Genomic DNA, 14,735 nt, shown 5'->3' with positions numbered 1-14,735 from the left:
ATTTTTTAGTACTCTTTGGCATAGTAGGAAATTCTCAAGAGTCTCACAGCTGGGTCTGGGTATTAGTGATGGAGATATGAAGTGAGTGTATCCAGGAGCAAGAGCCACAGCCACAGGGTCTCACACCAGGGTCTGGGGATCAGTGATGGAGACATGAAGCAAGTGTATCCAGAAGCAGGAACCACAGCCACAGTAGAGAAAAGAGAAGATCAGAGCTCACGCTTCTCATATTAATTAGGACCAACACTGTCTTCTGTAGTGCAGGGTGCTCCTGTGGACTTGAAACCAAGCTATAAAATGCCAGAGAATTCCCAAACCATTGACCAGGGTTTTTCTGTCCTTTGGAAAGGCTGGGAAAAGACAGCTGGTGAGCTGGGATCTGGACACGTCTTGGGTGGACTTTGTCCAGTTCTACATCCAGATAGGCGGCGAGAGTGCTTCGTGCAACAGGCCTGACAGCAGAGAGGAGGGGGTCCTCCTCCAGTACAGCAACAACGGGGGCATCCAGTGGCACCTGCTGGCAGAGATGTACTTCTCGGACTTCAGCAAACCCAGGTAACCTCCCACTGGTGGGCCTTCCAGTGTGTTCCGGGCATGGTGGATGCTCAATTGTTATTGAAATGTCTCTAAAATGTGACAGTTCCCAAAACAGAAAAACTCATAAAGACTTGACAGGAAGGCCAAGTGTAGAAAACGTTCGTCTAAGATATTAAACAAAAACCACTTGTACTCACATTCAATTTTTTAGATATGTTAGTTGGATATGGTGGAACAAGCCAGTAACCAAAGCACTTCTGAAGGTAAGGCAGGAGGAGCTTCCTGAGTTCCAAAACAGCCAAGACTCCTGTGAGGTCTTGTCTTAAAAACAAAAACCCTTTTTAAAAATGTTCTTAGAGATTTGGGGAAATTTTTGACTACAAGAAAATGACTAACTATTGATACCAAGGACATTCTGAGCTACAGCAAAGATCCACACCACTTCGCCTTTGGAAATTTTACTTTCACTCTGTGCGCACACAACATATGCTCATCTGTTACAATTAAGCAAGATGGAGATTTTCTTGTTCTGAGTTTTCACATGACTGTCCCCTAGGATGGTCCTGGACAGTGTGTGGCCAGGTCTTTAGAGTTCAGATTTTTAAAGCTTCCTACTTACCTATCCAGGCTTTGATTTTGATAACTGGAGAATATATGGGATGAACCAGCATAGGCAACAGCTGATTATGAGTTTGGAGCAATAATTCATAATTAATAGTAATGCCTATATATATATATATATATATATATATATATATATATATATATATATATAAACTTGGTGCTTTTGTGATTATGTAGTATTTGAAATTCTGTTTAATTTTATGTTTCATGTGAACATAACATAAAACTACACATATATACACAATCAGTGACCACATACCAGTGCACAGAGACACGTCTGCACACACACACACACACACACACACATATACAAACTCAGTGATCACACACCAGTACACAGAGGCACATCTGCACACACATACATATATGTGCATATTCAGGGATTACACACTAGTGCACAGAGGCACATCTGTACACACATACACATATATACACACTCAGTGATCACACACCACTGCACAGAGACACACATGAACACACATATGGCACCAGTGCACAGAGATGCACATGCACACATACATGGTGTACACACACCAATGCACAGAGACACATGAACACATAAATGGTGTGCACACACCAATGAACAGAGACACATGAACACATAAATGGTGTGCACACACCAATGCACAGAGACACACATGTATGCACAAACAAAAAGAAAAAGAAAAAAATTATTTGTGGAAATTTTTATGGAAGGCTAAAAAAATTAACCAGATTCAGATTTCAAATGACATTAAACTGATTAAGAAACTTTGAACCGGAAGCTATGAGGAAAAACATGGCAGCAAACAAATAAGGAAATTAGGAAACGGTTTTAACAGACAATACTGAATCTATCTGTGAAGAAAATGACAAAATGCAGATGTCCTCCCGATAGTAAAAGACAACAGTAAATGGGAAGCAATACAGAATCCATGAAGAGGAAAACTGAAAATCACAGCCACACTATTTGCCACCATGTATTTGACTATTTAAACACACTAACAGTTATCCTGATATCTAGACTTCACAGTCTGTCTCACATTTGAACAGTCTGTGAACTAGCAGTCCAGGACTGAGCTTTCTTACTACAGAAGGGACGGCAGCCACAGAAAAGCACAGACTGTTGCCTGCTTATACGTGCACACACACATGTACATGGCGCACTCACACACATGCAGGCGAAACGCCCATAAACATAAAATAAAACAGCAACAGATCTTTTAAAAGCTGTGACCTAACGCTGAGGAGCCAGTGAGTCAGTCTGTTGAAACACAGTTAGAAATGAAATGGACAGATAAGGACTGAGCTTTCTTACTGCACAGGCCTGCTGTGTGGTCTGTCCACACTCGGAGACTTCTGGAGCACCAAGGGATCAAAAACTAAACCTCCTCTCCCTTCTGCCTTAGTCACTTCACCAGCTTTTAAGAACAGCGCAGCTTTTGCTTTCCCAGCCATGAAGGATTTGTTTTTATGCAGGTTTGTCTATCTGGAGCTCCCAGCAGCTGCGAAGACCCCCTGCACCAGGTTCCGCTGGTGGCAGCCCGTGTTCTCGGGGGAGGACTATGACCAGTGGGCAGTCGACGACATCATCATCCTGTCAGAGAAGCAGAAGCAGGTTATCCCAGTGGTCAACCCAACTTTGCCCCAGGTATGTCTCATGTCAGAACACCACGAGCAGAGGACTGGCACAGAGGACTGGCACTCTTTCTCTAAAGAGTGACTGACTTCCTCAAGGACCTGGGTTGGTGGGGATTGGGTCACATGAATCTGACTGGTCTTCTGTGGCTGCCGTCCCTTCTGTAGTAAGAAAGCTCAGTCCTGGACTGCTAGTTCACAGACTGTTCAAATGTGAGACAGACTGTGAAGTCTAGATATCAGAATATCTGTTAGTGTGTTTAAATAGTTAAATACATGGTGGCAAAATAGTTTTGGTTGTTAAATCATTGAGAGGAAATTTTGGTGTGTTTTTATGTTAGTTTAGTGGCTCTGGATTTTTCTGAGAAACGTGAATGGTACATGGTCTACGTGTCATGAACTGAACATGTCTTCCTTGTTCTCAAAGATATCAAACTGTCTTCCTGTTTTATTTTGTATTGTCCCTATTAGAACTTTTATGAGAAGCCAGCTTTTGATTACCCTATGAATCAAATGAGTGTGTGGTTGATGTTGGCCAATGAAGGGATGGCTAAAAACGATAGTTTCTGTGCTGCCACACCTTCAGCCATGGTGTTTGGAAAGTCAGATGGAGACCGATTTGCAGTTACTCGAGATCTGACCCTGAAGCCTGGATATGTGCTCCAGTTCAAGGTATTTGTGCAATAGGGCTCTTTCTAGCATGGTAAAGAAGTGAAAGTTCTCCCACTTTTATATGCAAAACTCTCAGAGAACACAAATTTTCATATTCTATTAAAGAGGGGACACACTTGAGTAAAGGCCCCACAGTCTTAGGGTGGTAAATCTCTTCAGCTATATTCATGAGGGAAACAGTTGGCTAGTTTTCAAGGAGTCGCAGAAGTTGTACTACAGCATTATGTTGTTCATGCAACTCTTCCATAATTGAAAATAAAATTGACTGTTTCAATCTGAGAGTGATGTAATGAACCCCTTACTTTCAAATCATTCTAGGTAAGTCTTGTCTGTCTCACTAGTGGTTTGGGGCTTATGTTTTTATTACGTATTGGTGATCACGCCTAGGACCTTGCACATATTAACCGAGCTCCAACCCTAGCCTGTACCGTATGCACTTACTATAGCATTTTCTATTTCCCTTCCTGTAATTTGGTGAATTTTCACTCTGCCTTTCGTCACTTTCCTTAAAGCACATTTTTTTTACACTGGATAATATATCAACAAAAACAGTGAGAATTTACCTTGACAAGCTCTTGTCTCAGAACTTAATCAAAATTTCATTGTGTTTATTTATAATAAAATCCCATTGGTGAATTCTGGAGTTGAAAGCAATGCAGTTTTAATGAACTAGCACAACTACATGTTCCTTATGTTACAACAGGATACAGACACTAAATAATGTACAAGAGGAATTATTAAAGAGATCAGATGTTTGTGGGGGGCTCTTCAATATAATTTCCACAGACCTATACACAAGGTAGTTAGTCATAAATAGGAACAATTTATTTCCTAACATCAATTAGGAAATGGTGATCTGCCTTTGTTCATGTTTTGATATTAAATTGCAATGGAAAAACATCAATAACAGTACATGTGTTTATATGCATGTGTTGGTGACACTTGATACTAATATAAAATCATATTATAGATTTTAAAGTGTACTATACCACCTCTCATCTGATACCTCTTCAATTTAATTAATCCCAAATACCATGGTAATGTACACATTAGGTTCTGCATGGGGAGAACTGTGTACCCTTTGCAGTATATCATGTTATAATAAAACAGTCTGAAATAGGAAGTGGGAGAGAACTTCTTTTTGTCTTTTAATTTTTACTGATTCTTTGTGGATTTCACATTATGCATCCCAATTCCACCCATCTCCCCATCCTCCCTCCCCCCCCATGCACATTTGCCCTCTGCCCTTGCAACCTCCTACAAAACAAAACAAAATTTAAAAGAAAAACCAAAAATTAAACCAAAAAAAAAGGGGGGGGGGACAAGGAGCTCACTGTGGAAGCTGTGGTGTGGCCCATGAGTCACACAGTTCACACCGTCCCTTTGTCTTCATTTGCAAGTATTCTGGCCTGGTCCAAGGCCTGTGGCTTCTGCTGCACTGTTGATAATGAGCTCTCACTGGGGTTCCTCTTGGATATCCTGTTGTTGTCCTGTGTTGTGGGGACCATGCTCCAGCAGTTCATAGATGAGGTGGATGTTAGGATGGGCCAACTCATAGGCCTAGTTCTGGGCCTGGGTGGTAGCTGGGCTGGTCAGCCCACCAGCTTTTCCAGAGGGAACTTCTTAATATGTGATCATTTCAACTATATAACCAGAATACATACCTCTAAATAAACGGCAGAAAACAAAAGAATAGCTGTGCTAAGGCAGTGGCTATTGCATATTTTACAGCTTTTAAACAATGTCACTTTATGTTTATAGTCGTCTGACTTGGGCAGAACATCTCAGCATTGTGTTATTTAATTGGTGCTATGACAGAAACTCCGCTCTTTCTTGACACTGGATTTTTTTTACTGATCTTGGACAAAACAAACAAATAAATAAATAAGTGAATGAATGAATGAATGAATGAGCATGACTCTTGTTTTACGGCAAGCAGAGGTAGCCCTCGCTCTGGGTAGCCATGTTCTGAAGGACAGCTGCTTCTCAGGCTTCCTACCTGTTTGTTCCCTCTGGGAATGAGAATGAGAACATTTCCTGAGTCTAGAAACACATAGGACAAGAGCTTGTCTAGCTCTCTGCTGAAATAAAACCTTCCAGAATTTACAGAGGGTTTAGGTTGAGTCTTAACTGTATCCTTCTTACCACTTAAATGTCATGCCCACCTTGGTAGCAGGGACCCAGGCTGCCGTTGCTCCTAAGGTGATGAGCAGTGTCTTTGAATGAAAACCTGTCTTACCCTGCCCTTCTCTCTAACAGTTGAACATAGGGTGTGCCAGCCAGTTCAGCAGCACTGCCCCAGTTCTCCTTCAATACTCACACGATGCTGGCATGTCCTGGTTTCTGGTGAAGGAAGGATGTTTTCCAGCTTCAGTAGGCAAAGGATGTGAAGGGAACTCTCGAGAATTGAGTGAGCCCACTGTCTATTACACTGGGGACTTTGAAGAATGGACAAGAATCACCATTGCTATTCCAAGGTCCCTTGCATCCAGGTAAAGCATCCTCTCTCGTTGTGTGCCATTGTGTCATACAGTCTGGCTGTTCCTACCCAAGTAGTGACTTGAGGCAAAAGGTTAAGAACTGAAATAGAATTGCCAAAATAGCATAAGTAGATGGTGAAGCCTATTAATTCACTCAAGAAATATTTGTTTATCATCTACCTATGCCAAATGCAATTCTGGGCACTGGTATATAGCAGTGAACAAAAGATGTTAAGGGTTAAAAGAACCACATCGCCTTACATCAAACTTTTGCCATTCATAAATTTTTAATGCTCTTTACATAGAAAAGTTGAAGTATTTTGCAGTGTAAATGGTCACTTTAAATAGAATACTAAAACAAATAGTAACATAGAAAATTAAAAATGCAGTGATGGAGGATAAGATAAATGGACTAAAACTTTAAAGTGAATCAGTTTCAATAAAAGGGGGAACTAATTTAACTCTCAGCTTCCTGGCAGCTAAGAAGCAGTATCGTTTCATCCCAATGGTAAGTGAAAATAAATAAATAAATAAATAAATAAATAAATAAATAAATAAATAAAAGAAGAAGAAAAGCAGATACATTCTGATTTTTTGTAAAGACATGTTTTTCAAGGTCCAATATTCTAGAATAAATTTTATAGCATTTTCTATCAGATATAGTAGGTAAAAGGGAGAGATCATTATTTTTTCACTCTATCATTTTAGAAAAGATAAATATTCTTCAAGCAGACACTTCCTAATTAAATTCTGGAGTGTAACATGAAGTGTGCCTTAGTCAGGCCTTTGACCTCAGAACTGAAATGGTGGAAGACACTGTTTACATTGCTTCTTGATAGTGTAGCATAGAGAGCTGGGGCAAGCACTGGTGTCATTCAGCAATACTCCAAGAGTCTTATTTCCTGGAATAAGATAGGCTTATGCCCACATTCTTCAAAATTTGACAGATGGCCTAATTTGAAAACTGACCTAATAAATTGTGAACGGATGAAACACTTGGCTTTCTAGAACCAGGTGCATTCCCCATGTTCCATGCAGTGAGCTAAAGCATGCACCAGCTTCAGGCCCGAGTGCAAGAGCAGATTTTTTTGTCAACCTATGCTGGACACATTATGTAAGAAACAAACTTGTGTTGGACTAATTCACGGGGTTTGGAGTTGTTGGTTGCCAAGGGTAACCTGTCCTGCACTCTGCTATGGCGGTGATTAAAGTAGCATATTCACAAAGCTGCTGAGCACTGTTCTTTCTGTAACATTTTTCACCTAATTGATCACAGATTTACTGAGCATGAGCTAGCTACTCAAGCTATTTGTATTGTCTGCCTCCGTCATTAGTTAAGTGTATAACCCCAAGAACATGCACTATAGTTGTTGGTGGGCAAATGTCTGGGATGCTTGTTTGATCAAAGACATAAAATTCTGTATGAGTCGAACCTTGAAGCATAATCTTTCAAACCATCCACTAAACTGTTTCAATCATCAGATCCATGTCAAGTTACATGTAACTTGTCTTAAATGTCAGTGTTATTTTGTAGTTCAGCAGAGAAAAACAAAGTGGAGAACAAGAAGAACTGGGAAGTGCATGGCAGTCAGTTACCTGGCCCATAGGAAGACTAAACATCACCACAAAGCTGTTAATTCACTCTCCTTTAGCCAAGAGCAGTGTCTAGGACAAGAGTTTCCTTCTCTAAGGCACTTCTCCCTGAGAGCAATTCTCCTGCCCATTGCTCTCCGCTCCTGGTTTCTGCCCTGTATACCTCCATCTCTGAAGGATCAGCCTATGTAATGTTTACCATCTGGGATGGCCACGTTGTCTTGCCTCCCATGAAGCTGTCTCTATCGGAGCAGCTCTGGTTTTGTTTGCTTGTTTGTTTTCCTCACCTCAACCACTCCCTTAATGATTTCTGAAACCATGGCCCCCAAACAGCTCTTCCAAATATGTAAGCACCAAGTGGACCACTTTGCTGCAATGACCAGAGTATCCAGGCAATGAAAAACATCACTATGAAAACAGAAAGTGTCATCAAGAGTCAAAGAACACAAATCCAGTGGTGATTTCTGAAAAATGTGGCTAAATCTGTAAATTAAAGTTTCTTCACTAGTGAGTAGAATAGCCCAGTTGGTAAAAACACATATGAGATATTAGGAAAGCCTGACCTTTGTAGCAGGAATCTTAGAAAGTCTTATTAATGAAAACAAACCTGTAGCCAGGTATTGGGGTGAATGCTGGAAGATCAGAGAAACAGCACAAGCCACAGCCACCTCATCTTGCCAATTCTCAGCTGATCCTGTTTCCTCAGACTGGAAGCCTCTAAGTTCTCATCCAAATGGATCTCAGCTGAACTGCTTCTTGAAAGCCTGAAAGCTTAACCAGGATCTAGTTCCTCGTCCTCACGCCTTAAATACCTTTCTGCTTCCTGCCATCACTTCCTGGGCTCTTGTTACCACACCTGGCTGTTTCCAGTGTGGCTTTGAACTCACAGAGATCCAAACGGATTTCTGCTTTGGAATGCTAGGATTAAAGGCATGTGTGCCACCATTTTCTGGCCTCTATATCTAGTGGCTGTTCTCTTCTCTGACCCCAGATAAGTTTATTAGGGTGCACAATATTTTGGTGAACACAATATCACCACAGGCCTTCACATCATTAAGTAGGCCAGCTTTTTGAGGTTCTCAGTATTTTCTTGGATTTTAGTTTTTGGAAAAATAAAAATCTTCACCATTAGAATCCACCTTCCTGATTAATTTGGATTCCACCCAAGTTACTGACTAATGGCATTTGTGGCTAAGAGCCTTCTGCAAAGAGTAGTTAAAAATGTTTGTACTTATCCTAAGTAAATGAGCTATTGGGTTAATTTTTGCAATATGTTAAGCTCATGAAACTCCAAAGTACAGTGTTCAAAAGCCAAGAATACAAGTGTTCAAACATTGGGGCTATTTTGCCAGGATTTTTCAAAGGAGCAGTTTGCACTCCTATGAGCCACCAACTGCTATGAATACAAAGTAGTGTAAATCATATTATATTCACTCAACTAGGGCAGCACTGGAAGAAAACCTGCAAGCAACTTATTGCAAAGGCTGTATCTCCTACATATTAATGTGAAATCTACACATTATTTTCGGCTAAGCTTTGTCTTATTGCCTTCTTCCCTTGGATGGTCTGACAAGTTCTTTATCATCATTATTATTATCACCATCATTGTTATAATAAACATTTTTAATTATTTCTTTTATTTTTGAAATTGTAATATAACTACATCATTTTCCTCTTCCCTTTCCTTCCTCTAAATCTTCCCATATACCCCTCCTTACTCTTTTTCAAATGCATGGCCTCTTTCCTCATTCATTGCTGGTGTGAGTGTAGCTGTGTGGGTGTGTGGGTGTGTGTGTATTCCTAAATACATAGGTACAACCTGCTTAGTCAGTATAATGTTACTTCTATGTATGTTTTGGATAAGCAATTGGTATGCTCTTCCTTGGAGAAGACTATTTTCCCACTGGGCACTCCTTGGTAGCCTGCAGTGCTTTGAGTAAAGTTGAGCTTTTCCCCGTGCGAGTTAGTATGTCTGTTGGCCTTATTCAGCTCCTGTTTAGGTAGACATGTTGGTGAACTTTATGGATGTAGAGTCTCACATTCCTAAGAGACACAGTCTCACACAAGCTCCTTGTTTCTTCGGCTCTTAAACTCTTTCAGCCATGATCCCTGAGCCTTGGGTGTAGGAATTGGGTTTTAGAGGTGATCGGTTGGAACTGGTCTCCATATCTCTGCATTTTGATTATTTGTGGTTTTCTGTAATTGTCTCTGTTGCAGCTTTGAAGGTACCAACTTTCTTGTGTTCAAACCCAGTGTTGCATCACTGAGAGCAGGAGCAGGCATCAGGTCTGGGTGCAACGCAGAGAAATGTAAACAAGTGCACAGTAGTGGAGCCTTGGTCAGTTTGACACTCCCGACTCAAGGCAGGAAAGGCAATTTTTCTTTGTGCATTCACAATTAACAATGCTAAGAGGCATCCAATCTGGTCACTAGGAAATCACAGAATAAGCATCTTAGAGATCTAAAGATGAGGTGAGAAGGAAAGGGGGAGTGACAGGTTCCAGTAGAGCTGTCTGTCAAGCTCTTGCCTTCCCTTGTCCATACCAAATAGCCAGAGTCCCTTCACATGTCCCAACAAAAAACAACCTATTTGATGACCCCAAGAACCTGCCAAATAATTTGTTGTAAAGAAGGGATCCAGAGAGAGCATCATGACCAGTAAGCATAATCAAAATACATTATATACAAGCATGAAATTGTCAAATTATAAATAAATTACATTTTTTTTCTTTTTTTGTTTGTTTGTTTTTTTGTTTTGTTTTGTTTTTCGAGACAGGGTTTCTCTGTGTAGCTTTGCACTTCTCCTGGAACTCACTTGGTAGCCCAGGCTGGCCTCGAACTCACAGAGATTCGCCTGCCTCTGCCTCCCGAGTGCTGGGATTAAAGGCATGCGCCACCACCGCCTGGCTACATTTTTTTCAAATAGCTTCTCAAATACTATCCATAAAATTAACACGATGGAGGGGTGAAGACTGACTAGAAAGGATAACCTCTGGTTATTCCTGAAAGAGCATGGGGTGAGAAAACATGTGAAAAAAAAAAACCTGTAATAGATCTGGCACAGAGGTCCTCTGTAGAAAAAAATGTAAGACCATTGTGTCTAATCCCTTCTGGGCATTAAACTATTGATGCTGAAGAAGAAATCAGGCAGTTTGAGAAAGATTTGAGAGATACTATATGAAAGGTCGGTGTGCATCCCACGGCATGCCACTCAGGAAGTCCGACTCTCCTGAGTCATTCTGGGCCTTTCTCTGTCTGCTGAGATGTGGCTGTGCTCCTCCCAACAGCAAGACCAGATTCCGATGGATCCAAGAGAGCAGCTCTCAGAAGAACGTGCCTCCCTTCGGCTTGGATGGAGTGTATATATCTGAGCCTTGCCCCAGCTACTGCAGTGGTCACGGAGACTGCATCTCGGGTGTGTGTTTCTGTGACCTGGGATACACAGGTAAGGCCAGTATGTGTCTCTGACAGTTTGCTTGTGAAAGTTCATTCTTACAAAGAAAACATATTCTGGGTTTGTCATTTTCTGTGTCTAAGAATCCTAGAACTGGCCATCCAGGCACTGAGCTGCCAAGTGTTCTGTAGTTTCAAGCCAAGGAGCAAGAAAACCTGCTAAGTTCCACTCCCCAGAGAGGACCTGTTTGTTAATAACAGCAATCATAACGAACATTGCTTAGGGCCCTACATCATGCCAAACTTTATAGTAAATACCTTTTACTTTATCTCATTTGATTGTAAGAAAAATTGTTCCATAGTACTGCTAAACACGTCTACATTTGAGGAAACTGAGGCAAGAGAGTGGATTTTTTTAAATAATTCTTCTTGGGTCCCATAGCTGGGCATTGCTAGAGATGGGCCCTATGCTCACAGTTGCTCTCTAAAACCCAAGCCATGTTCTTAACGAGATGCCTTCAGGGTCCTCCTCTCTCTCTCTGTCTCTCTCTCTCTCTGTCTCTCTCTCTCTCTCTGTCTCTCTCTCTCTCTCTCTCTCTCTCTCTCTCACACACACACACACACACACACACACACACACACGAAATATACTTCTCTATATTTAACTACAATATAAATTACTAAGCCCAAGACTGTCAAATGATAGCTTTATAAGAGAAGTTTAGAGGTTTTTTGTTTTGTTTTGTTTTTTGCTTTTTTTTTTTTATAACATCCACCTTTGGGTGTTGCCATAGCAAAAGTTTTGAGAGAGCTGAGATTAAAGCATAAATTTGGAGAAAATACCTTAAGCTACAAAATCTGCTTCTAAAGTTTTCCTGGCAGCAACATCAAAGGCCCCTTCCCAGCTTGTTGATACTCAGTCCTTCATCTGGCCAGAAACCAGAAACAGACTGACTTGCTCTTGCAAGCCTTCTGTGTCACATATAGTTTCGAGGACAGCATTTTTTAATTCTTTATCATGGATAGGATCTCTGCTCACACAAGCCCCCTAGGTAGGAGCACCCATGGAGATCCAATATTCCCAGTATTAGCCTTCTTTAAAAATAAGTGAATAGCAAGGGCTGGAAAGATGACTCTGTCTTGCAGGGTTTAATTCCTAATACCTACATCGGGTGGTTCACCACCACCTATGTCTGTAACTCTGGGGAATCTAATGCCTCCAGCCTCCACAAGCCCCTTACTTGCTTGTACAGACACATATACGTGCAAGGAAACACACATACATATGATTTTTTTAATTAAAAAAAGTATTTTTAAAATGTTAAAAATGGCAAATTTCATTGATTTTTGTTATCTTTGTAAGGAGGTCTCATGTAGCCCAGACTAACTTTGAACTCACTAGGTGGCCAAGGATAGCCTTGAACTTCTGATTCTACTGCCTCTGTCTCCCAGCTGCTGGGATTCTGGGCACACAGCACATGCCTAGCAACAATTTTTATTTTTAGTAATAATGTCTGTCTTTAGGCAAAGAGTTGCACAGTGTGGACTCTTCCTTGCCCATGTATCAAGTGTATCTTTTCATCCTTAGTGATCCCAACAAAGATTCTCTATGTTTCTTTTCCTGAAGCTGCACAAGGAACCTGTGTGTCAGACATCCCTAACCACAGTGAGATGTTCGATCGGTTTGAAGGAAAGCTAAGCCCGCTGTGGTACAAGATAACAGGAGGTCAGGTTGGGACTGGCTGTGGGACACTCAACGATGGCAGGTCCCTCTACTTCAATGGCCTTGGGAAACGGGAAGCCAGGACTGTCCCACTGGACACCAGGAATATCAGGCAAGTTGTTGATTGGAACATTTCTTCTGAAGATAGTAGACTGTTGTTGCTGAGAATCTTGCATAATACTTCTACCTATGGATTATAATATGTAAAAAAAATGAAGCTTAACTTAAGCTGTATAATAAAATATATGGGTAATGCAAAAAAAAAAAAAAATCACACCAGAGTTCGTTAATCAGCACACACTTAGCGTCAAGCCTCCATGTCTAGTATATAATCACCTTAGTTTACAAAAGTTCTATGTTAATCTGTAAACTCTTACATGTTCTTAATGTAAACTGATGAAGTAATTTGAATTTGATGTCCAAAAATGATTCCTCCATACACTTAGGTGGTCCATTTGTGGTCACTTACTGAAACTGCCCCCCAAAATTTAAATGACTGCCCTGCCACCTACCGGTCAAACCAAGAACTGTTTGGCTCTGAGGTCAAATGAAATGCTAGCACACCTAAATGAAACTGTGCTTTTGACATCAATTAAGTTATGTAGAACTAGAAGGAAGAAAATGAGGAAAAAATAAGTTTTAGGCATGGGTTTTACTAAAACTCTGGTATTGCCTTTCATATTTTTTCTTCTGTTAGTCTGTTCCATATTCTTTCAGCATCCTGTCCTCAAAAGTCTGCATGCCCAGCAGGATTCATTGGTTGCCATGGGCAGAGGCATAATTTACATCACACTGAGTGTCAGGTGTGGAAAATTTAGCCAGCTCACTCTAAGTCAATATTGGACAAGTGACTGTTTGTCCTTCTAAATCTTTAACATCTTCGTGGGAAACTCTTTCTCTCATCTTGAGTTTCCAAGATTACTTTATCTAGATTTAAAAAAAAAAAAATTGTCATGAAATTACATCAGCTGTCACAATGAAATAGGGTTAAATTGTTTTATTTTCTTTACATTATTATACAGAATAAAGTCATTGCTCATATCACTTAACTTTTTAAGTGTTGCCAAATTAACTTACCATTATCAGTATCTTCCTGCCCATCATCTGTCCTTCTGACTTTAGAAGTGATACTTGAGAATGATAGAGGTTTTGTTTTTCCTTTTGATTGTAAGCAAACTAAAGTTTGTATGTTTTTTCTCCCAGACTTGTTCAGTTTTATATACAAATTGGAAGTAAAACATCAGGTATTACGTGTATCAAACCACGGGCTAGAAATGAGGGTAAGCTGAAATAAATATTTCTTAAATTTTTGTAAATTAGTTTTAGTTTTTTATGTGTAGAGGCGTGTATGCATGTATATCTGTGTAACATGTGTGTGCCTGGTACTTTGGAGGCCAGATCTTCTGGAACAGAAGTTGCAGACAGTTGTGAACCACCATGTGGGTCTGGGACTGGCACTGAGGTCCTCTGGCAGAGCAGCCAGGGGATTCTTAACTGCCGAGCCATCCCGCAGCCCCACGCTACTGTTTCTATAGAAATTACAGCAACTTTGGCTAATTAGCCTTTTTTCCTCCCAAAGTCTGGTGTGGATTTTACAAAATGATTCCTGCCCTCTGTTCTGCTTCGTGGCAAGAGTTGCTGTGTGGACCAGGAACCCCGCAGCTTCTCCTGGAGTTCCTTAAGCCTGAAACGGTGGCTGCCCCGGGGCTAGCAGAATCAAATGACATTTGTTTTAGTGAATTCTACTTCCTTATAACTCTCCAGAGAGAGAAAAACAATAGGAGAGAATTTTGCATTCAGTGTAAGGGCTAAACTTGTTTACATAGAGAATGAGTGAATTGTATATCAAATTCTACTTCTGTCCTTGGACATTCTGGAGGGGACAGAATCCTTGTACATTAGTTCTTGGTAGCATTAAATGTTGACTTTTCTGAGTGCCTATTTGCCATAGATACTGTCTTAGAACTGTCTAACGGGTGTGGAGAGTGAGGCAGAGTGGCCCAGGAACTTGTACACAGTCATACGGATAGCAAGTAGACAAACAAGGATCAGAACAGCCAACTCCAGGATGTATGCCTTTGGCATCATGTGACCCT

General features: G+C 40.7%; 1 protein-coding gene across 3 annotated transcripts in view; it reads left to right on the top strand.

The window, feature by feature from the left end:
• The window catches only part of Reln (reelin), a 457,868-nt gene that overhangs the window by 357,983 nt on the left and 85,150 nt on the right, over positions 1 to 14,735 (top strand). For all 3 annotated transcript variants that reach the window (XM_028890934.2, XM_037203573.1, XM_028890933.2), the window contains exons 25-31: positions 350 to 555; positions 2,620 to 2,791; positions 3,250 to 3,450; positions 5,710 to 5,942; positions 10,811 to 10,968; positions 12,544 to 12,751; positions 13,843 to 13,919. In XM_028890934.2, coding sequence (XP_028746767.1) covers positions 350 to 555; positions 2,620 to 2,791; positions 3,250 to 3,450; positions 5,710 to 5,942; positions 10,811 to 10,968; positions 12,544 to 12,751; positions 13,843 to 13,919 — 1,255 coding nt within the window. The remainder of the gene's footprint in view (positions 1 to 349; positions 556 to 2,619; positions 2,792 to 3,249; positions 3,451 to 5,709; positions 5,943 to 10,810; positions 10,969 to 12,543; positions 12,752 to 13,842; positions 13,920 to 14,735) is intronic.

The sequence above is a fragment of the Peromyscus leucopus genome, chromosome 3, assembly GCF_004664715.2.
Source record: "Peromyscus leucopus breed LL Stock chromosome 3, UCI_PerLeu_2.1, whole genome shotgun sequence".
Taxonomy (NCBI): Eukaryota; Metazoa; Chordata; class Mammalia; order Rodentia; family Cricetidae; genus Peromyscus; species Peromyscus leucopus.
This window is presented reverse-complemented; position numbering and strand designations above follow the sequence as displayed.